General features: G+C 43.5%; 1 protein-coding gene across 2 annotated transcripts in view; it reads right to left on the bottom strand.

Moving 5' to 3' along the window:
• The window catches only part of SPTBN4 (spectrin beta, non-erythrocytic 4), a 1,597,753-nt gene that overhangs the window by 376,611 nt on the left and 1,195,920 nt on the right, over positions 1-25,222 (bottom strand). For both annotated transcript variants that reach the window (XM_085625377.1, XM_085625378.1), the window contains 2 exons: positions 19,250-19,388; positions 18,790-18,874 (listed from right to left, as the gene is read on the bottom strand). In XM_085625377.1, the coding sequence (XP_085481503.1) occupies positions 18,790-18,874; positions 19,250-19,388 (224 nt within the window). The remainder of the gene's footprint in view (positions 1-18,789; positions 18,875-19,249; positions 19,389-25,222) is intronic.

Raw genomic sequence — 25,222 nt, 5'->3', positions numbered from 1 at the left:
CAGACTGATACTCAAAAAAACAACTAATAACGTATATAGACACTCATGTAGCTACTCACCAACCCATGCAGCCACTTCTACACAAAGTGAGAGACTGATACAGATATTTACATATTTAAACTAAGCCATGTATTCACTAAGATAAATTAATCAGTCAGTTATACAATCAATTCTTCAAAAACAAATCATCCATTTAGACACTTATATACCCATTTATTCTTCCATCGACCTTGAAATATACCTATATAAAACATATGTAATTTTCAGAAAAACACACATTCACTGGATGATGTCATCAGTGATGTCATCTGAGATGTCATCAGTGATGTCATGAGTGATGTCACTGACAATGTCATGAGTAATATGTGACATCATCAGCAGTGCATTGCGGGTGCACGAGTTATAGTTATCTGAACTAACTATAACGGGGGAATTTCAATGGTTTTGTACGAGTGAAAAGTCCAGCTAACTATAACGCCCCTGAAACCTATGTTTTTTTCAGTGAATATATATATATATATATATATATAAATTCACTGAAAAAACCATAGGTTTCAGGGGTGTTATAGTTAGCTGGACTTTTCACTTGTACAAAACCATTGAAATTCCCACGTTATAGTTAGTTCAGCTAACTATAACTCGCGCGCCCGCAATGCACTGCTGATGACGTCACGTATTACATCACTCATGACATGGTCAGTGACATCACTCATGACATCACTGATGACATCTAAAATGACATCACTGATGACATCATCCAGTGAATGTGTGTTTTTCTGAAAATTAAATATGTTTTATATATTTATATCTCAAGGTCAATGGAAGAATAAATGGGTATATAAGTGTCTAAATCGATGATTTGTTTTTGAAAAATTGATTGTGTAACTGACTGATTAAGTGTATCATAGTGAATACATGGCTTAGTGAGTAATGTTTAAATATGTAAATATCTGTATCAGTCTCTCACTTTGTGTATAAGTGGCTGCATGGGTTAGTGAGTAGCTACATGGGTGTCTATATAGGTTATTAGTTGGTTTTTTGAGTATCAGTCTGAGTGTCTACATGGTTCGGTGGGGGGTATTACGTAGTGCATAGGTGCATGAATGAGTGACTCACTCTTTGTATGTGTTGAAGACAGCATGTGTGCAGGACTGTATGGGTGGATGAGTGTGTGCATGGGTGTGTTAGTGAGTGAATGACTGTCTCAATAGTGTCTTTATGAGTAACTACATATGTTTTAAACTAGTATATGTGACTATTGGTGTATATAAGTGAGTATATGTGAGAGTGAGAGATTGAAAGAGTTCCTGTATGAATAAGTATGTGTTTCTATAAGTGATTGTTTAAAAGACTAAGTATGTGTAAGTTTCCGTAGAAGTAAGTGTGGTGGTGTGTGTATAACTGTATATGCAAATAAATGTATGTTTGATTCTTTATTAGCATGAGTGACTATGTGTGTGAGTAACTCTATGGATGAGTGGCATTGTGTAACAGGATGTATAGGTGTATGAGTACATATGATGAGTGAATACATGTATGAGTGACTGTATAGGACTGTTGGTGAATGAGTGGATGTGGATGTGGATCTTAGAATTGCTGAAGAGGTTGTTGTAACTGGTATTGGTATGTCCATTGTTTTGAAAAGTTTAGTCTCTATTTTTGAATGTGTGTATCAAAGGTTATATTAGGGTGAGAGGAGGTCTGCCACTCTATCACAAGGATGATGTCATCAGTGATGTCATCAGTGATGTCATTTGAGATGTCATCAGTGATGTCATGAGTGATGTCACTGACTATGTCATGAGTGATGTAATATGTGACGTCATCAGCAGTGCATTGCGGGCGCGCGAGTTATAGTTAGCTGAACTAACTATAATGGGAGAATTTCAATGGTTTTGTGCAAGTGAAAAGACCAGCTAACTATAACACCCCTGAAACCTATGGTTTTTTCAGTGAATTTCTGAGGTTTTTTAAATGCTAATTCCTAAATATAACGTGCCTGAAACCTACGGTTTTTTCTGTGAATTTCAAAGGTTTTTTAAATGCTAATTTCTAACTATGCCTACAGAGATAGGACATGTGGAGAAAGAAGAAAAAATGCACAGAAAGAAAAAAAAGAAGTGCAGAAAGAAGCAACAGAAGTCCTCAAAGACGAAGAAAAGTGCAGGAAGAAGGATAACGTGCAGAAAGAACAAAAAGAAGAGCAGAAAGAAGCCTTGTTGCAAAATCATCCTGTACCCTCAACTTTTTCAGACGGATACTGGTGGTAACTGAGTCTGACTAACCAGTCCTAGAGCCAGTGCTATGTTAAAAGACACTTAGAATACAGTGAAAACACCTACATACACTAGGGAACATTATGCGTTGGGGTCCCCCTGTGATTAGCATGACCTCCTCTGTAAGCCCCTAGTATATAATAGGGCAGGGGGATTAAAACTACCTCTTAAAACAGGCCACAGGGCGTTTTCGCACACGTTAACTCAGGCCCCGTCCCCTCCCTTCACCACTGTGTAAACACGCCCTGTGTCCGTTTTTAGTTGGGAGATTAAGTTCATTTGAATCCTGAGGGTCCTAGGGTCCAACTAGCCCACTAGGTACCTCCAGTAAGTGCCACAGAGCTGCGTTGCAGAGAGGTGTAAAAAGTAGCACGGCCTGGACCACCTCTCTGCAATGCAGCTCAGTGGCGCATACTGGAAGCACTTGGTGGGCTTGTTAGCCCCCAGGGGCCCTCAGTATTGAAGGAAAATTATATCCCCAATTTAAAACGTGCCATAGTGCGTGTTTGCACACGTCACCTCAGGCCCCGTCCCCTCCCTTCACCACTGTGTAAACGCGCCCTGTGGCTGTTCTAAGTTGAGAGATTAAGTCCCCTTGAATCCTAAGGGTCCCTAGGGTCAAACTAGACCACTAAGTACCTCCAGTAAGCGCCACAGAGCTGCGTTGCAGAGAGGTGTAAAAAGGGGCTTGGCCTCAGAACACCTGTCTGCAGCGCAGCTCCGTGGTGCATACTGGAGATGCCTGTTGGGCTAGTTGGCCCTCAGGGACCCTCAGTATTAAAGAGGAATTAATTCCCCAACTTAAAACTCGCCAGGGGGCGCGTTTGCAGAGTGCTGCAAGGAGGGGGCGTGGCCTCCGGCACGATGCCAGTCTTTTATTTATTTTAATTTTTTAAGAAGGGGGGCTGTGTGGTTCCCCTTCTTATTCTAATTTATTGGCCCTGATGACCCCATCCCCAGGGCCTGTCTCCTAATTATATTTTTTTGACCCCAATGCCCAGGGCCGGCTACTGTTCTTATTATTTTTAAAAAATATATATTTATAGACACACCTAGGACATGCTGGACAAACCGTACGCACCTATCACCATGACGATTTGCGTGATATTCATTAAAAGGCGACTATGCATACAATGAATCCACGTGGAATGTATTTACACCACTAGTGAAGCTCTGACATGTCTGATGCCCTCTCGTGCCTTGTCGTTTATTTATACAAACATGGGTAGCTATTGACGGGCACATTTAATACACATGCACACCAAGCCATTCAAAGGGGATTCGACAAAAATTCGACCAAAACTATGCAAGAAACCCCCCTCACGGTTAATAAAACACACATCCACTGCCGGATGTGTAATACTTTTTATTTTACTCTATGGAAAGAGGACGAACATCACTTGAGAGTCACAGCGCGCTCCTGGCAGAGCCCAATGCTGTGTTACACCCACCATTGCCTGCTGAGTGCCACACACCTCTGTGTTGTATTCCACTAGCTAGTGCATATGCTATGACACTCTCTAGCCCATGTGCACTGTAACACCACCCCCTGAAAATGTCATGCCACACTTGTCTTTGCACGGGTTATATTGCCCCATCTAACGTGCCTCCCTCGATGCTTATGTTATAACGCACAGTGCTATGCCATACATATTACAATCTGGGATCCATATCTTTGTCACAGTGCATATGCAACGTTACACTCCCCAGCACATATTTTATATTACAACTTTAGAGACTAGTTAGGTTACACAACACTGCCCTGTGCATATTACACTCCAAGGCGCATATCGCATAGCACGCGCTAGTGCCTGTGCTATCTCGCGCTCTCCAATGAATCTGTCATTGCGCACAATGTATTGCATATTATATTTCACGCCCGGTTCATCTTATATCACACTTTTTGGTGCATAGTTTATACCATACACTATATCTAGTTTTCATTTTCAATCGTAATCTCAGGACTATGTTCTATATAACACTGTGTTCACCTACCCTTTTCACGGGCATTACATTTTGCGATAGGGGGTGGAGGGTCAGGGGGTGTTTCTGCCAAGTGAGCCCGGAGTCACAGTCACAAACGTCCTCTTCTTCCTGAATAAAAGTGAGATTATGCTGCATACTTGTTCATATTTTAAGTAGTTCGCACAGACACACGTTTTAAAAACAATAAAGTTCCTAATACCCGCCTTCTCTGAACAGTTAGCTTGCTGCCCCATCCCCTCCTCCCTATCCTGTGTTGTGTGAATCCATGGACTAGCCTCCTCCCTCCTGCCATGCATGGTCTGATGTGCTGCCACTGCCCTCAATTTAGTATGATGTACCAGTCCACTCCTCCTGCCCTCCATTGCCCAATTCTATGCCCCATCATTGACCTCCTGCTTAAACTCTGTGCTTAGCTTGCTGCCCCTATTCTCCTTCCCCCTGCCCTCCGATGTCTTTGTGTATGCCCCTGCTCCATCCTTTTTGACCACCATGTTCCATGGACCTGCCACTCCTATCTACTCTGAGTGTTCAGTTGAGCTGCCACTCCCCTCCCACCTGCCTAGCATTGTCAGATGACTGTAACCTGTCCCTGCCACCTCCACCCTGCCTGTCCACATGCCATGCCCCTATCCTCTTCCTCCTGTCCTACATGGTCCATTGTACTGCCACACCCTTCTGCCCTCCCTGGTCTGTTGTGCTGCAACTGCTCCTCCTGCCTGCCCCGTGCGGTCTGTTGTGAGGCCCCTTCCCCTGAACTTTCTTGTCTGTGCACAGGTCCTGACCCTCCCTTCTATCCTCCATCGTCCTTTGTGCATGCCCCTGCACCCTCCTTCTTGCCCATCATAGCCATTGTGCTACCACTAACCCTCCCACTTGCCATGCATGGTCTTCTGTGCTGCCATGGCCCCTCCCACCTTCCCTGTGTGGTCAGTTAGCTGCCTCTGAACCCCTCCCACCTTCCCTCCATGGTCTGTGTGTATGCCATCACAGTCTCACTGTTGCTCTTCATGGTGTGTCTTGCTTCTAGTGCCCATCCTGCCTGACCTCCATGGCTATCTTGCTGCTCCTGCCCTGCCCCCTTGCTCCCGGCCCTCTGTTTACATGTGCAGACCCCTACTCCCTCCCTCCTGGCTTGTCTGTTCCATTGTAATGCCCCTGATCCATCCCTCCTGCCCTTTATGGTCTGTTATGCTGCAGCTTTCTCTCCTGTATGTCCATTATGGTCCTGCCTCTTGCCCCTCTGTTCTCTGTAGTCCATGTGCATGGTCCTGTCCCCTCCCTCTTGCTTTCTATGGATTGTTGTGCTGCACTCCCGTCCCGCATGCCCTGTGTGGTGTATTGTGCTGCTGCAAACCCTGAAGCCTGCCCTGCAGGGTCAGTTTGGTGCACCTGTCCATGTCCCTCCTGTCCAAGTCAATGTCCCTACCCCATTTCCTTCCATGATCCAATGTACCATACTTGCGAACATTTTGAACTTGGTAAGAGGGAGATTTTGAAAAAAAACTGGGGTATTGATTTTCCCCTTTGAGTTACATTGAAAAAGAGGAGATTGTAGACAGGAGACAGATAAAATAAAGCCCATTTGAGCTTAAAAACATTGGACGTTTCCTGGCTGAATCGGGTCTGTTGGCATGTATGGTTGTACTACCATTGCCTCTTCCTTCTGCCCACAATGGTCTATTACATTGCCACAGCCTCTCTTGCAAGTCCTGTATTGTTGGTTTGTTGCCCCTGCCCCCCTTTCCACTGCCCTCCATAGTCTGTTGTGCTGCCACGGCCCTTCCTGCCTGCTCAGTGTGGTTAAATTGTTGCCTTTGCACCCTCCTACCTGCCTTCAATTTTCAGAGTCCGTGCCCCTGGCCTCTGCCTCTCAACAGTATCCTAATGAACAACTAGATTGCTAACATTCTATATTTATTACAAAAGTGTGGAACGTCTGACGTCATCTTGATGTAATCAAAACTGTAATACCTAGAGCATTTCCTTTGGAAATTACATATATGAGAGGGTCTTATTGGCATCAAAATTATGGTTAGTGCTCTAAAAGACTAAAATAAGGACATATTTTCTGAGTTTTCAAATAGCGAGAAAGCACTTTTAAATTATTTGTTACCTTTTTGTTTTTTTATCCAGTTGACTACTTGATTAAATGTTGCACTTAGGGGAGAGGATGTGGTGTTACTTCCAGAACTGCAGACTTTGCAACTGGGGAACCAGGTTGGAGTTTCTGCTTCAGCTCGACATTCTGTGATTCTGGTCAAATCACTTAGTCTCCCCATGTCTACAACCAAAATGAATTTGTTCTTGTGTGAAGTAACCAATGCTCATGTAAAGCACTTCAATACCTGACAAGTCTGCACTATATAACACTGCAAAAACACAAAATAATAAGTGTTTTGCACACTTCTGTCATTGGGCTATATTTGGGCTACATCTGGGTGATTTTGGGCTACATTTGGGCTCTTTTGTCTCCGGTGGGCATCTTGGGAGATTTATTTGTTATGAAGTTTCCTAATTTCCTCATGTACTGCAGTCTCCTCAGTAGGAAATGCTTTCAGTTTTTTACTTTGATTCCATCATGAAGGTATTCAGATATGTCACACATTTGCTATAAATTCTGAATGTTAGCACTCTTTTTGCTCATTAGATCACTGTAGTAAAGCTACTGCTCACCAGGGAAAACTGCTGCTGGTATTGAAAGTGCATGTTTCAGTCTGCATGTCAGAATTTTTTAATGAAATAGAAGAGGATTTGAGAAGTCACTCAAAATTTGCCCTCATTTTTCTTTCTGCAGCACTAATCATACTTTTTATGGAAAAATGAACCCCCTCATTTTGTTCCTTTTTAAATTAAATGTTTTAAGAGTTACCACTTTAATCCAAGCAAGATGGCTTCAGGTGTGCCATACGTTTATCATAAGTAGGACTGTTAGCGCTCTAGTTGTTCTTTGGAACACTCTGGGAAGCTGCAGTAGAACACAAAGGAATCAACTGACAGTCTCTGCCCTTGTTGGATGTACATGTTTTACTGAGAATGTCAGACTTCATTCTCACATGACTGATAAAGATAATGTGAATTTACAGAAAATAAGCTCTCAGTTTAGCTTATAGATCACCTTCCAAACCTCTGTGGGAAAAGCATGAGAAAATATTTTTCTCTCAATCATGATATCCCAGCAGAAGGCTTTTTCACATGGTGAAATCACCTTAGAACATACCACAATTCCTAAAATGAGTATGGTACCATCAACAAATGATTTATAATGTAACTAAAGTCTTAAAACCTTCTATTAACTGCAATGCTTTTTAATGAGGTGCTATCATGTATATTGGTCCCAAGATGGCTGCCAACACTTCTTGGATGAAGTGCTGACAGCCAATCAGATCTCACGATGAGATGTGTGGTTAGGCTCCGCCCAGATATATCTATGATTTTACTTTTGATTTTCTCAGGAACTACTGAACAGATTGACACCAGACCTGCAAAAGGCACATCCCTGACCTGAGGACTACCTCTCTGCCAAATTTCAAGTAATTCTGTTCAGCCGTTCGGGCTGTACCTTGGACTAAAGGTCCCTATGGAAAATTGTATGGGGAAAACGCGTTTTGGGACCCCCCTTTTTTCTCAGCCCCCGCTTGACGAATCCCCCCGAGACTTTCAGGGTAGGAGCGGAGCGGAGCGCCCCACCTATTTTGAAAATTTCGCGAGGATTCGTCAACCGGCGCCAAAGTTATTCCAAATAGAATGTTGCGGATTTCCTATGGAAACACGGTCCTAACTATAACTATCTACTGGCGACCGCCAGTAGATAATATATATATTACCTACTGGCAGTCGCCAGTAGGTAGTTAGAGTTAGGACCTATTTTCCATAGGAAATCCGCAACATTCTATTTGGAATAACGTTGGCGCCGATTGACAAATCTTCGCGAAATTTTCGAAACTTTTGGCCAGCTCCGGTCTGCTCCTACCCTGAAAATTTCACAGTAATTCATTAAGTCGGAGCCAAGAAAAAAGGGGGGTCCCAAAACACGTTTTCCCCATGCATTTTCACATAGAACCTGTTGACGCAGCTACAGCCCGAACTGCTGAACGGAATTACACCACATTTGGCAAAGAGGTAGTCCTCAGCTCAGACTCGTGCCGTTTGCTTAAATGGTGTAAATCCGTTCAGTAGTTCCTGAGAAAATTAGAGTTAAAAAGATAGATATATCTGGGTGGAGCCTAACCACACATCTCATCGTGAGATCTGATTGGCTGTCAGTACTTCATTCAAGAAGTGTTGGCAGCCATCTTGGGACCAATACACATGATACCACCTCATTAAAAAGCATTGCAGTTAATAGAAGGTTTTAAGACTTTAGTTACATTATAGATCATTTGTTGATGGGACCATACTCATTTTAGGAATTGTGGTGTGTTCTAAGGTGATTTTACCCTGTGAAAAAGCCTTCTGCTGTGGTATCATGAATCATGTTTGAGAGAAAACTATTTTCTCATGCTTTTCCCACAGAGGTTTGGAAGGTGATCTATAAGCTAAACTGGGAGCATATTTTTTGTAAAATCAAATTATCTTTCTCAGTCATGTGAGAATGAAGTCTGACATTCTCAGTAAAACATGTACATCCAACAAGGGTAGAGACTGTCAGTTGATTCCTTTGTGTTCTACTGCAGCTTCCCAGGTTGTTCTAAAGAACAACTAGAGCGCTAACAGTCCTACTTATGACAAACGTATTGCACACCTGAAGCCATCTTGATTGGAATAAAGTGGTAACTCTTAAAACATTTAATTTAAAAAGGAACAACATGAGGGGGTTCATTTTGCCATTGAAAGTATGATTAGTGCTGCAGAAAGAAAAATAGGGCACATTTTGAGTGACTTCTCAAATCCTCTTCTATTTCATAAAAAAATTCTGACATGCAGACTGAAACATGCACTTTCAATACCAGCAGCAGACTTCCCTGGTGAGCAGTAGCTTTACTACAGTGATCTAATAAGCAACTAGAGTGCTAACATTCTGAATTTATGGCAAATGTGTGACACATCTGAATGCCTTCTTGATGGAATCACAGTAAAAAACGGAAAGTATTTCCTACTGAGGATACTGTAGTAAATGAGGAAATTAGGAAACTTCATAACAAATAAATCTCCCAAGATGGCCACCAGAGACAAAATAGCCCAAATATCACCCAGATGTAGCCCAAGTATAGCCCAATGACAGACTGTCCCAGAGTGTTGTTAAGAACAACTAGAGCGCTAAAAGTCCTACGTATGACAAACGTATTGCACACCTGAAGCCATCTTGATTGGAATAAACTGGTAACACTTAAAACATTTAATTTTAAAAAGGAACAAAATGAGGGGGTTCGTTTTGCCATAGAAATTATGATTAGTGCTGAAGAAAGAAAAATTAGGGAACATTTTGAATGACTTCTCAAATCCTCTTCTATTTCATTAAAATTCTGATATGCAGATTGAAACATGCACTTTTAATACCAGCAGCAGACTTCCGTGGTGAGCAGTAGCTTTACTACAGTGATCTAATGAGCAACTAGAGTGCTAACATTCAGAATATATGGCAAATGTGTGACATATCTGAATACCTTCTTGATGGAATCAAAGTAAAAAACTGAAAGCATTTCCTACTGAGGAGACCGCAGTAAATGAGGAAATTAGGAAACTTCATAACAAATAAATCTCCCAAGATGGCCACCAGAGAGAAAAGAGCCCAAATGCAGCGCAAACATCACCCAGATGTAGCCCACATGTAGCCCAATGACAGTAGTGTGCAAAACACTTATTTTTTGTGTATTTGCAGTTTTATATAGTGCAGACTTATCAGGTATTGGAGTGCTTTATATGAGCATTGGTTACATCACATAAGATCAAATTCATTTTGGTTGTAGACATGGGGAGATGAAGTGATTTGACCAGAATCACAGAAGGTTGAGCTGAAGCAGAAACTCCAACCTGGTTCCCCAGTTGCAAAGTCTGCAGCTCTGGAAGTAACACTACATCCTCTCCCCTAGGTGCAACATTTAATCAAGTGGTCAACTGGATAAAAAAACATAAAGATTACAAATAATTTAAAAGTTCTTTGTCGCTATTTGAAAACTCAGAAAATATGTCCTCATTTTAGTTTTTTAGAGCACTAAACATAATTTTGATGCAAATAAGACCCTCTCATATATGTAATTTCTAAAGGAAATGCTCTAGGTATTACAGTTTTGATTACATCAACATGACGTCAGGCGTTCCACACTTTTGTAATAAATATAGAATGTTAGCAATCTAGTTGTTCATTGGGATACTGTTGAGAGGCAGAGGCCAATGGTTTTGTACGAGTGAAGAGTCCAGCTAACTATAACGCCCCTGAAACCTATCTTTTTTTCAGTGAATATACATATACACATACAAAAAGTTCCAAAAAGCTGCTATTGTTTCAAAGGGGGATCTCAAAAAGAAAATCTCCATGCATTTTCCATAGACTTCATTATGAAGGGTTACAGCAAAAAGTGCTGAACACAATTACACAAAATTTGGCAGGAAACTAGATCTTGGTACGCAGATTGTGCTTTTTGTGATTGATTTGGTGTAAATCAGTTTAGTAGTTTTGGAGATATTAAGGTAAAACAATATAGATATCTAGACAGTTGGGTTAGAAGGACAACCCGTGGTGTTGCCTTTGAGGGGATGGGCACAGGGCCTGGCCACAGGCCAACCCCTGGCGTGGGTTTGGCTGCACGTGGATGGCTTACCACAGAACAGGCCTAGTAGCCAACCCTCTGCGGTGCATGGCCGGAGGCGTGGGCTTGGCTGCAGGCCCTACAGCCAACAATCTGCAGTACACGGTTAAAGGTCATGCACAACATAGGTTGGCTGCATGCTGGGGGTTGGCCGCAGGTGAGGCCCTGCAGGCAACCCCCGCCGCATATGGTTGAAGGCCATGTGTGGAATGGGGTTGGTTGCATGTGGGCATGCAGGGGTTGGCAGCAGCCAGGCCCTGAGCCCAGCCCACTGACAGTGGGGTTGGACGCACATTGGATTAACGTGCGGTACTTAAATATTACTTTATGTTACAAAAAATCATAGAAATTCACTGAAAAAACAGAAGGTTACAAGGACGTTATAGTTAGGAATTAGAATTTTTAAAAACTTAGAAATTCACTGAAAAAAACAAAGGTTACAGGGATATTATAGTTAGGTTCACATTTTACACAGACAAAACCATATCAATTCAGTAGTTATAGTTAGAGTTATCTGAATAAACTATAACTCGTGCCCTAAGGTAACTATAACTTGCGCCCTTGCCATGCACTGCTTATTACCCCACATATTACATCACTCATGACATCTTCTATAACATCATTGATAATATCACTGCACAATTTGCAATACAATTACTGATGAGAAAACTGTGCATGGCTGGGGCATGAGTTATAGTTACCTAAAGGCAAGAGATATACTTTCTTCAGATAACTAACTATTACTGCTGAATTTCTATGTCTATGTGGTTTGTGTGTGTAAAATGTGAAAATAACTATAACATCCCTGTAACCTTTAGTTTTTCCAGTAAAAAAAAAAAAATATATATATATATATATATATATATATATATCTTTTTTTTATTATAAAGTATGCTTTGCTTTATCTGAGCTGCTTATCTCAGTCATCCCAAATAATTACTGTTGCAGAGAGGAGGAGATGTGGGAAAGCTACCCCTATTCGACAGTCATCCAGACTCTGAGACAGTGATTTATCCTGTCCTCAGGCATGAGGGCTGATATACTGATAACACAAACATTTCTCTACTTATCACAGAAGATAAGTTAAATATAGCAGTGATAGCGTGCCTCATGAAATTTCATGAGAAAATCGTGATTTGAGAAATGGTTCGAATGGAGGCAGCATGAGCTGGTCAAGACAGTATGAAGTTCCCAGGCTACTGGTGGATGCCATACAGGAGGAAATGCTTTGAAAGCCTTTTCATATACTACTTTATGATCCTCTGTGAGAATAAAGTAGTCAAACTGTCTTTCGCACTTCAAAACCATGAAATTGCTGCGAGGAGGATTCGTACTGACAAGAATTTTCTACCATTATTAGCTAGCCTCAGCAAATATGAAGGAAATTGGGGGGGGGGGGGGGGAGGGGGGTTATGGTCACAAGATGGAATCTATTGATTTTATACCAGACACAGAAATGTGTCTATTTAGAATCATACGTTTTTATGGTAGCTGCCACCCTGGCACGTGCCAGGATGTTTCTGTGTTCAGGTATGACATTTAAATGACCAAACTCTAGGGTTGCCAGGTATCATGCTGTCAGGCTCAATGACCGGAGCTCGTGGTTTAGTATTCCTCCATTGTTCCGGTTGAGTAGCTTGGGGTGCACCTTCAATGGAATTGATGGATGCACAGATAAGTTCAGGAGCTCGGTGAACCAGTATTGGCGTGGCCATGCCGGGGCAATAAGAGTCAGCGTACAATGTCTTGCCATTGATGTTCTTATGACTCCCAACCCCAGGTTACCTTAATTTCCTTACCTAGGGATTTTTGCGGAAGATGTAATCCATTTAGTTTAGGTGAAGCTCTTGGTGGGGTTCACACTAAATCAGTCAATGTTCGACTGAGTTTGTCTGCCTGATCATTTTGCCATCCAGGGAGATCCTCCATGGCAATGTCCAGTCAATGGAAAATGCATCAGTCACCCAGGAGGTTGGGAACTTGTTTCTCCCTGCTTGATGATGTAAAACACTGATGTAGTGTTGCGACTTCTGATGAGGACTATGTGACCTCCAAGACTTGAAAGGAACCGAGTCTAGGGGCAAGGAGCTCCAGGACATTGAAAATTAGGTTTCTTTCTGCGTCTAACCATGGACCATTTGGTCGACAGCTCCTGCATGTAAGCCCCCCAACCCTCTATGGAGGCTTTAGTCATGAGCACTAGTCTGTCGGAGGAAGGGTGGAAAGGAAGCCCTGTGTTGAGACTTGTCAAGAACCACCACCATATGAGAGCCTGCTTGAAACGTCTTGTGACTCAGACAGTGTTGTTCTGCATTCAATGAACTTGGACTTTCGAGACTATCTCTACTGCTCTTTTGAGAAGGCGAATTTCCTCATGCAACTCCAACAAAAGAAGATGATGTTCTTGTACGGGTGGGTAGATTGGTAGTTTCTGTAGAAACTCCTAGGTGTTACCTCAGTGTATATTCTGCCTGACACATTTGTCCGATGTTATGGACTTCTATGTTAATGCATAAAGGAAAATTCTTACCCCTATCCTTTGAGGTGGGGATGTTAAGACTAGCAGCTGTGAGAAGTCAAGTTCATTTTTGAATGTCCTGAGACCGCATATGCGAGCCTATAATTTTTAGACCAGAAGATCTGCCATAGCCTTATCTGTGATTTCGACTGGGTGTATAATCTTGGTCATATTCCAATTGTCTTGGGGAGGTAACATGGGCGGCCTTGATCCCCATATTGCTTGAACCACTCTTTATAGGTCTGGGATCTTCGTGAGTTATGAAAAGTTGTGAAACCAGGACGATGATACTGGAGAGCTCCCAGCAATTTTGTTGTAGCCGTTTCTGTTTTACCATTCTGCTAAGCATCATCAACATATTTTCCAAATAGGATGACCCCATCAAACGGCATGCTCAGAATTTTTTTCTGATTTTGTGATGGAAAGTTGGAGATCACAGTCATCCCTGCCTTCTTAATGAAGCCACTTCTGTCAGCTGTTGAAAGCTTGCATTTGAAACGCCCAATGCTGCATCAATTATGGTTCCTAAAGTTGTAGCACCCTCTTTGATGATAGCTTTAGCCAAGCCCCTCATATCCTCCAGTATGAGGTTAATTAGTAGGGAGATGTTGTGCTACATCTGACAATCATAACGCCTTAAAATTGCTGGGGCATTTCAGCCCTGATTGATGTAGTCACTATGGAACCAAATCCACAGCCTACAGTATCTATTCATTTTCTGTTGCTCTCGAGGGTACAGAGGAAGGCATCACCTAGTTCTTTGAACTGCGCTGAGCTGCAGAAATGATGACAAAGTCTACTTTGAGAAGGTCATTAAGGCAGGCTATAACTGTGTCCAGAGCCTTGTATTCCTTCTAGAAGAATCACCGCTGAACGCTGATACTATGGCTGGCATTTTCATAACTTTTAGGCTTTCAGACAAGACAAAACCCAATACAGGTATGAACCTAATGGCTTTATGAAGCTGCTCTTTGAAGGAAGTCATGTAGGAAGCATTGTTCCTCAAATAGGTCATCAGAAGATTGAATGTTTTAGCTGTTCTCTACATCAGTACATGGAAAAGGGCTATGTAGTATAGAGGGGAATCCTGTTAGACAAGCAACTAATCCCCTTCCTCATTATTCATGCATTAGGTGGTTTGCCCTCTTTCTCCACATCAGAATACACTGGATCAGAAGAGTCCTTGTCTCCTATATGTTTAGGAGGTGGCAAGATCAGTATTGGCATCCTTGGATGCAGGTCCAACGGAAAGAAAGGGTGTAATGGTTAGCGTAGGAGGTGCATCTTGTGGAGGTGGTAGTGGAGTCGGGACAGGCATAGGCTGTCTGGTCAGGTGCTGAGACAGCAGTATTTGAAAGATGTCCATCATTTGTTGTAAGGTTGCAAAAACGGCGACAGGCATCGGCAAAATGTCTGAGTCTGCACATCCATGATGAGGTGTATAGAGCTGGTGTGGATGATCAGCTATAAACGTCTGTGGCTGGTAGTCATACTCATCATGAGTATCCTGATCATCCAAGGCATCTCCCTCAAGCTCTGCGACATAACAGACATCCAATTGCGTAGGGCTATAAGTAGTCTAAGAAATGTCCTGGTCCCTGAGGGCTTGAGCTCATTTGTATAGGTAAAAGAGTGACAGGTGAGAGAAAAGCTGTCATGTACGATCAGTGTCGGCCGCCACAAACATAGGGTGGTGGGCCGGGTGGAGGGAACGTGGGGTTAGTAATAAGGAGGGAACGTGGGGTTAGTAATAATATATTTAAAAAAACAAGAACTTACCTGAAGCTGCCGGCCATCTTCCGCATCTCGTCTTCTTGGTCCTAGCAGCCCCTGGGAGAGACTCCCATCAATCCCCGCAGGGATTGGCCTGAGTGCGCTGGAAAGACGCTCTGCTCAGACCAGGGGGTCTGTGGGTTTTCTTCAGCCCGGCTGTTCAATGCAGACGGGCAGGAGAAACCTAAGTGTGCATGTGTGTTTTGGTCGGCATGAGACGGCCAACCAAACACATATGCGCACTTAGGGAGTGCACATAGCACTCCTCCAAACCCCTCCCATGTCTCGGCCCCACCCCTCCCTACAGCGTTAGCTCAGAGCCGGCAAATGAAAAATAAAACGATGCCAGAACATCGTTTTATTTTTCATTTTCTGGGTCTGAGCCAAGCAGTGAGGGGACGCTCCTAAACATTGCGGAGGAGCCGCCGCTGTATACAATGTCGTCATGAAGGTTGGCATCAAAGTGGTTGTCATCGGGAGCAGGGACAGCCTCTGTGTCAACTTGGACGGTGTCATAGTCAACGATTATCTCTACATGGAAGGCAATGTCGTCATTTATGGTGGTTTTGAAGTTGAAGGTATTGCCAATGTCACTGACAGGGATCTGATCAACAATGAAGAGTGATGAGCCCTATCGCATAGGTGACAAGGGGAGCTTCATTCACATAATTGACGGTGGCCTTTTATTCATCATAAAGGCGGGTGAGATGGAAATCACGGGTGGAGACTGGAGTTTAGTTAGTGCAGATTTTTGTGCTGATTTTTTAGCATTCTGGTGTTCACCCTGTCTGGACCGCTTTTCTGAAGAAGCTCTTGTCTTTTTGTGAGGAGGTGGCTGCAGGCACTTTAGGATACATGTCTATCTCTTGGAAATCCATAGGTTTCTGCTTCTGCACTGCCTTCTTGAAAGTGCTGATGGAGAACGTTTTACTGAATCATCCAGAGATGAGGGGGGCATCCTCCTTAGAAGGATACAGATGGGCAACCCCCTCTCTATCCTTTAGAAGCTTTGAAGAAAAGGTTCTTCAAATGTCAAAACGCAAAGCCTTGTGTGCTTGATAAAGACCATAACTAATTTGCTCATATAGGTCATCAGAGTAGATTTCCTTTTGACCACATGTAGAGCAGGATTTGACGCCTAAGTTCCAGAGCAGACAAAACAAATTCTGGATATGGTCAGTGAAATGTTAGAACAACGAAATGCCAATACTGATAATTTCTTCAATTTTGTTTTTAAAGTGTCACATTGAATCAAACAAAATGACCACTAGACCGTTTTCTTCACAGTTTAAGAATCTATCAAAATTTATTGAACCACAAAATCATTTTGATCAATTATTCAAAATCATTACAATAATTAAACATATCAAATCAATTCAATCCCGCACATTCCTATTACACACGTTTCTCATATCAGCAGTCATGCTATGGACACATTGTCGAAGTTTAAATCACTCACGACATTCCAACAATCTCTCATTCACTCCAGCAGCCTCACAACCATTCTACCTTTCACACCCCCACACTATATAAAAGCTGCACTTTATTAACCATAAAAATATTTTTAGAACACAACAAGACCTAAGGTGTATACATTTCACAATGACTACCAGAATCAAAACATTTTGACATATATAAACACTCAGTAGGTCACAAAAGATAGGTCGACGCGTTTCGAACACCCCAATCCAATTATTGGTGTTCTCATCAGGACCAATAAGCTTGATTTTATGAAAAATAGATCAGCCAATCTATTTGTCTGCTGGAAGTAAGACTCGTCATTGATAACAACACGAGGCGTGGTTTGTTTCTTGGAAAAACAGTTGACACTGTATTAGGGCGACTATGCCCGAAGTGAAGCTTCCCAAGGCGTGTACTTGTCAAGGGCTTCCACGTGAATAATCTAAGCACGCTTCCCTTCGTAGTAGATTATTCCTTTGCATTAAATCGACTCTTATTTCTCGAAGGCGTGGGTTCACCCCTATTCTGCACGTATAGAAACCGGCAAAAACTTTGTGGACCACTGTTTCCCTCATACATTACGTGAAGTGGAAATCTGAGAAATGGTGCCCTCTAGTAGGAGTAAAAGAGCTGGCACTGCCACCTTTTTGGTTGACACTCAATGAAGGTGGATATGCTACTAAAACAAACAATGTTGTTGAGGCCTAAGGCCACTTAAATACTGTTTACTGCTATTTAATATTGCCAATGATTCACAGCCTGATGGGGAATGATTCAAGCATGAGAATATATGAAAGATCCAATGCTGGAGAAAATACTATTTCTTCGCCATGTGATTTAAGTCAGGAATGGTGGCTAAATGGACAAATATATGCCATTCGTGGTCTGCTTGACCACAAATTTTTGTTTTTGGTCATAGGTTTTAATTCCAGTAGATCCACTCAGTCTTTCGTTGTTCTGAGGACGATAAAATGATTACTACTAAACAGCTGTTATTCAACACTAAGATACCCCAAAGGGTGACTGTGCGCTTACTAATGCTCATGTTGGCGGATCTGTCTCTCACATGCACTGCTTGCTGGCCACTGGCCTTGTGGCAGATAAAAATCTTGATAATATTAGATAATTATTTTTAAGGTTTCAATTTGGGTATGAAAAGGTACAGGAATGTATATCTGTGAAAAATTTTTTTATTCATAACACTCCAATGCATAAATTATTGATGCTTTGACATGAATAAAGAGAACCATATGTTAAATTACATTCCAGGAAAAGTTCAGTGTAATTTTCCACCAAGCCATGCCCAGGATGTGTCATTTCTGTGCTAATTAGAAAAATGGGGACCCTCTTGTTTTCAAATGGATCAGCAAAGACACAAGGGTAAAAACGCAGCAAATAGTACCCTTCCATCTGTTCAACAAAACCCTCCCCTTTGAGAAAGGGGGTCAAGAAAAGATGTGCCAATTAACTTAGACTCTATATGCCTCAGACCCCCATTAGGAGCAGATGCTCTCTTGAATCCAATCAGTTCAAGTGATCTGGGCTGGTGGGTTGGAAGGCACTGTTGCCCTCCAACTGTCAACTGAAGCTCCTGCTGAAATTGCTACAACAACAACAGAACAGACTGGTTATCACCTTTTCAGATGTGTGTGTGTATGTGCAGATGCAGAGAGCAGCCAAGCCAACAGCTTAATACAAGATTTACTTGGCTGCAGACAGTTTCCTGCAATTGAGACCCGCCCATTAATGTGAAGAGGAGAGGTTTGCCAATGACAGCTCTATTATGGTAAATACAAAAGAAGCAGCCTTCTCAGGACAGTCAAGAAGACCTCTCAAACCCTCACAGTGATTCTGCTTCTGCCAAGTTTTTCAGAGTCAGCTGAAAAAGAGACAGACGGAAGGAGGGAGAGAGAAGGTCTGAGAAAGAAAGAGAGAAAAAAGGCCCCAGATTGCCTAATTCCTCCTTCGCACTCTGCAAATGTTTCAAGGTTGGCAGGTCCAGACATACAGAAGGAGAGAAAATACTCACTCTGCTGTAGCCACTCCCAATGCTTGTCCCACTTCTCTATCATCTCTTTCTTCTTTGCCATCAATTTTTCAAGGTTCTCCTTAATCTGAAATGCAAATGCAACAGGCATGATACAGCAGTCTCATCTGTTGAATAAAACAAACTTGAGAGGACTCGCGTATGGGACCTTCATTATATCAGACATAATCATGTATGGTACTAGAGATGGGCCTCACCTTGCATTGAAGAAAATTGTACATTACAGCACCCAAGAGAGCATATACTGCATGGAGCCATAGTGAGCTTCTTGTAATTAAACCTGATGGAAACTGTAATGTATGACACCTGCTCGCACTTGCACATCATGAAATGTATTAGCGTGAACTATTATTAGTATTATTATTATTATTAGTGAACTATTATTAGTGTTCACAGCTTAAAGTGCTCCGTATGAAATAGCATTCCCGGTGTCTCAGATTACCTCTTCAGTCGCTGGGCTTTTGTTCAGCACTAAGGTCTTCCCCATATCCACACAAGAAACAATATTTTTATTTCGGGACTCTATTTCGTTCTTCAATCCTTGGTGATAACTCATCGACACTTCAACAGAAGATACATCCCTAAAGAGAAGAGATTATTAAGTCACCACTTTGGGAAGATAGTCATTTTATGTGGTAGATCTGAAAAAGTAGTCCACCTCTGTCTAGTGACAAACCTGTCAACTGAACATTATACGGTAGGCAAGATATTGCAATCTAGTTTTGAAACTTATGTTCTAGTATTTGTTATGCCACTGGAGTTTGGGAAAGCACAATTGACACTGAGTGACCTTTTGGTAATGTTTAGTCTGTGTAAAAAGCACAAAAATGTTACAGAAAAGTTTCAATGTTGAACAACCACATTTTCAAATGTTTCCAAATCTGCTTTAGAGATTGGACTTCCCTAAAGAAAACAAGTTACTTACCTGTAACTTTAGTTCTCCAGTATTGGAAACTTTCATAGATTCCCATGCTTGAATCATTCCCCGTCGTCGAGATGGGAGTCCACGGTATATATAAAAATAGTAGTACAAATCACTACAAATAAGAAACTAGGCCTAGGCCCATTCTAGTTTTGTAACATATCAACCTCTTTTTGTAAAAAGAGACCAAAGAAAATCAAAAACCAAATAGATTAGCCTCACCCTGTAGAACCTTCCTGAGAGAACCTCAGACCCTCAGATTTACGCAGCCGTAGTGCCACTGTATAACCACAAAATGCAGAAGGTCGAGCTTTCCCAGGGGAGGAGAGCGGGACGCATGTGAATCTATGAAAGTTTCCAATACTGGAGAACTAAAGTTACAGGTAAGTAACTTGTTTTCTAACTCCAGTATTGGAACTTTCATAGATTCCCATGCTTGAATCAGAGTAGCTAGCAGTCATGAGCACATTTCTTTGCGTGTATCAAATTCATCTGATATCAACAATGTAACAATAAGATTAAGGTATACAATAAATATCAAGCATTTATCAGTTTAGACTTTCCCCAATTATCCTTTAAAGCAGAGAAAGAAGCTAATTTAAAAATTAAAATGTAAATAACATATACCTGCATGCATTCAGAAATAAGCACCCATATCAAAATGTATCAAAGAATGTGCGAAGAAAGTATAAAGGAAAAGGAGAGGGAAAGCTCACTGCTTATTGAAAGAGGTTCCTCAGGACTGCTTGACCCACTGCAGTGTCGCTGCGCATAGAATTCAAGCAGTAATGCCTTGTGAAGCTATGAGTGCTCTTCCAGGTTGCTGCCCTGCAGATGTCCCAGATAGGTACTCCAGCAAAGAGGGCCGTGGAAGATGAGATCGCCCTCGTGGAGTGAGCACGGACCTTCTCCTCAAGGGGCTTCCCCGCTGCTTGATGACAATATTTAATAGCGCTTGAAATCCAACGTGCAATCCCCTGCTTCGAAATGGGAAATCCTTTACGAGGAGCGCTGTACGCCACAAAGAGATGAGGTGACTTTCTAAAAACCTTAGTTCTCTGAAGATAGAACTTCGGGCAACGTTGAATAACCAATGAGTGAAGAGACCTTTCAGCCGGAGTCGTAGGCTGAGGGAAAAAGGACTTAAGTATCACTGGTTCATTCAAATGAAAGTCCAAAGGTACTTTAGGGATGAACTTGGGGTTGGTACGGAGTAGAACTGTTTCATTCTTTAATTAAAGGGTTCCTGAATGGTAAGTGCCTGTAACTCACTGACCCTCCTAGCTGAAGTCAAGCCTAGAAGAAGAGCCACCTTCCAAGAGAGAAATTTCAAGTCTGTTTTATGTATTGGTTCGAATGGATGCTTCATGAGCCTGGACAAGACCAGATTAAGGTGCCACAGTGGTGGAGGAGGTTTCACTGGAGGGAAGCTCGAAAAAGGCCTTTCATAAACTGCTTAACAATCCTTGCCGACCAGAGCGAAGGGCCTGAGGATGTTCTCCTGAAGCGAGAAATGGCTGCGTGATGAACTTTAATAGATGAATGAGCCAGACCTGCTTTCGCCAAGGAAAGAATGTAAGGAAGGATTTCATGAGCCGAGGAAGAGAAAGGATGAACCCCCGAGTCATGGCACCAGTGGCAAAACCTCTTCCACTTCAGCCTGTAAGTTTTGTTTGTAGTTTGAGCACGAGCTTGAGAGAGTCTTACATCGAGAAATTCTCTGTGCTCAGGAGCCACGATGATAATTGCGGGATCGGGGATCCGGAAGCAACACTTGACCCCAGGACATTGTCAACAGAGATGGGATTGGTTCCCAAGGCACCGGATGCTCCAGGGATAGAAGAAGGAGCTCCGTGAACCAGTACTGGCGAGGCCAAGATGGCGCTATTAGAATCATCTTGCATGGCTCCGTCTTCAATTTCCTGAGATGCCTTGGGATCAGCGGGATGGGTGAAAAGTGTAAACAAAGGCACCTGACCATGCCATTGAAAACACATTCCCCAAGGATCCTCGATGGTGATGCCAGCTTGCGTAGAACTGGCATTTCTTGTTCGCTGGAGTAGCAAAGAGATCTATGGCTGGTCTGCCTCCATAGACGAAACATTTCCTCTAGAGTCTGCTGATCCAACTCCAATTCGTGGCTGACCTATTTCAGTCTGCTTAGTAAGTCTGCTGTCTCGTTTAGCGTCCCTGGGAGATGCTCCGTCTTTAGTGAGACTCCATGCAAGATCGCCCATTCCCAGTCGGCCTGAGTTTCCGCTGATAGCAGACGAGATCTTGTGTCGCCCTGCTTGTTGGTATAATGCATGGCCGTAGTATTGTCTGTCCTTATTAAAACCGATGAATTTCTTATCCTGGGGCGGAAAGCCTGCAAGGCCAGGCGAATCACCCTGAGTTCCAGCAGATTGATGTGTAAAAGACGCTGGTGGTTCAGCCACCCACCACTTATCTGGTGGTCCTGCAGGACCGCTCCCCAGCCCTCCAGCAATGCGTCTGTTGTGATAATTTGAGGAGCTGGGGTGACCATGAAGGAGAGACCTTGGGAAATGTTCTCCTCGAGAGTCCACCATGAGGCGACTTCCCTCATTTGCGCCGTCACTGCGATCACATCTTCGAAAGATCCCTCCACCTGGCGCCACTGCAAGTTCAGCTGTTCTTGAAGAGGGCGCATTCGTAACCTGCAGTGAGGAGTCAGAGGAATGCAGGATGAAATGGATCCCAGAAGGGACTTGTAGAGGCGAACTGAAAATGACCTTCTTTTTCAAAGCAGGGGGGGCATTGACCTTAGCTTTGCTTGCCTTTCCACTGTAGGATAAGCCTTGTTCTGAGATGTGTCTAATATGGCTCCCAGGAATTTGGCGCTCCTTGAAGGGCACAAATTTGAATTTTCTGCACTGAAGTACAGACCTAGACTCCTGAACAGCTTCGTACAAGCTGTTACCAACCTCTTGGCTGCCGCTTTGGTAAGAGCCTTTAGCAACCAGTCGTCCAGGTAAGGGAAAACCTGGTGTTGTTGTTTCCTTAGAAAAGCTGCCAATGGAGCTAGTATCTTTGTAAAGACTCTTGGTGCCGATCTGAGGCTGAAGGGGAGGACCTTGAATTAAAAAAAGGGCTCTTGGCTACTGTGAAGCGAAGGAACTTCCTGTGGGATGGATGAATGAGAACATGAAACTATGGCCATAAAATCTCCAGAATTTAAAAGACGAAGAATGTCCTGTAAGGAGACCATTTGAAACGACTGTTTGATGAGATAGGTGTTGAGCTCCCTTAGATCTAGAATAGGGCGCCACTTTTCCACAGTCTTGTGAACCAGAAAGAACCGCGAGTAGAACCCCTTTCCCCTCTGCGAGATGGGGACCGGTTCTATCGCCTCTTTCTGCAGCATCTGTTGGACCTGTAAATGCAGGAGACGAAGATGTTTTGTTGCTGTGGTTGGAGGAGGATGGACAAGCTCCAATGTGTGGCCGAATTGGATGATAGGGAAAACCCAACGATCCGATGTTATTCGTTGCCATTCTTGGAAGCATTGCGATATCCTGCCCCCACAGGTGTTACATGAGGGGAAGGAACAGTAGACAGAGCCAGGCAGCCGCTATTGACGCCTAGAGGACTCCTTTCCCTGGCGTCCTGCTCTTCCTCGGTTCGTGGATCTTGAATAAGATGAGGACTGACCCTGCCGCTGGTTATACTGCGGACGGTAGGACTGCAAGGCAGGCGTATATGAGGAGTACCGGTATTGCTGGTATCCTCCTCTGTAAGAGGGAAGACCTCTAACTCTTGCACCCCGAAAGGGGACCTTGCGGTATTGTAGCGTCCCTAATGAACGTGCAGTGTCCGTGTCTTTTTTAATGTCCTGGAGCGCATCATCTATATGTTTACCGAAGAGCGCTTCACCATCAAAGGGAAGATCTAAAATCTTGTTTTGAACCTCTGGTCTGAACAAGGTAGCACGGAGCCATCCTTGGCATCGTAGGACTGCCGCTCCAGCCAGGGAACGGAACGCAGTTGTTGCAATAACCATTGCGCAGTCGATTACCTCCAATGTGGCCCTCTCTCCTTCCTGGAGAATCTTTTGAGCTTCGGCCATGCTGTCCTCAGGCAGTTGGTCTAAATAGGGGGAGAGGTCACACCACATCTGGCGGTCGTAGCGCCCTAAGATGGCTAAAGCATTAGCTGCTTTGACTAGCAGGCTCGACATTGATGAGATCCTCTTGCCAGCATTGTCCAAGCGTCTGCCTTCTTTATCTGGAGGCGTTGTTAAGGGTGCCGCTGGATTTCTAGATTTCCTCTGTGCTGCTCGGGAAATAACCGAGTCCGGCTTTGGTTGGCTCACCAGCCAAGCCGGGCTGTCCTCCGGGGCCTTGTATTTCTTTTCTAAACGAGGAAGTACCGGGACCACCGTAGCTGGGGTCTTCATAACCTTGAGCCCCTCTTCCCAAACGTGACCAACAATAGGGATTGTCCTCACCGATCTTTTAAAAGGCTCTTTAAAGTCGTACAAGAAACATTCCAACTGCACCGATGGCATAGGCAGATCGAACCTTTTAGCTGCCCTCTTTAACAAATTATGGAAACCACCAATGTCCCCAGGCGGAGAATCCACTGGCACCGGAGATGGGGAAGCAGGAGTAGGGATAATGTAATCATCCCATTCCCTATCCGGAGCCGGGAGATCCGTCTGACCCTGGTCCTCATCCGAGGTATCATCCTGGACTGAAGGAATTGTAGGTGGTGGATCCACTATCAATTGCAGCGGAGGTGGCAGCAGCTGAGGCGTGGAAGGCCCCGCTGGCAGAAGAGCGGGAACTGAAACAAGCTCCTGTAACGGAGATGGCGTTGGAAACCTCTTTTTATAGTCAGAAAGCATGAACTGTAAGTCTGAAATCAAGGAGGATGGCATACAGACCATTTCCTCCTGAAAACCTCCATGATAGTCTTGAGGAGGATCATACTCCTGTTCGTCATCATACCTATCCTCAGAATCCAAGTCCTGGCACTTACCGTGCAGTTCATAAGGGCTATGTGCATAGCCATACGGACCTTCTTCTTTCGAATCCTCCTCCTTCAGGAGGTGAGTAGGCAGCAGAGGAGTCACTTTGCTTGGGGAAGTGATCTCAGGAGTAATGTGCTGTTTTCTGATGGTTACAGCAGAAATTGTATCTGTCGTCGTCGAGGTCGTCGAAGGTGTTGTCGACGATGTAGATGTTGTCATTGTCTGCCCCGTCGACGATACTATCGTCATTACTGTCGACGTCAAGGCCGTCGTCATCGTCATAACTGCGGGCGTCGTCATCCTCGTCGACGACACAGTCGACAACGTCTTCACCATGACTGATGACGCAGCATCAGACTTCACCACCGTCGACGATGAAGACTGCACCGTTGGTGAAGGTTAAGGAGACTCTTGCCGACGATCCCGTCGTCGGAGTCATAGAAGAGTGAGGAGATTTGACCTTTTTGCTGAGTGTGGACGAAGACGATGACAGTTTCTTC

This window comes from Triturus cristatus, chromosome 9 (genome assembly GCF_964204655.1).
Source record: "Triturus cristatus chromosome 9, aTriCri1.1, whole genome shotgun sequence".
NCBI classification, from domain to species: Eukaryota; Metazoa; Chordata; class Amphibia; order Caudata; family Salamandridae; genus Triturus; species Triturus cristatus.
Note: the sequence above shows the minus strand (reverse complement) of the source record. Positions and strands in the feature narration are given on the sequence as shown.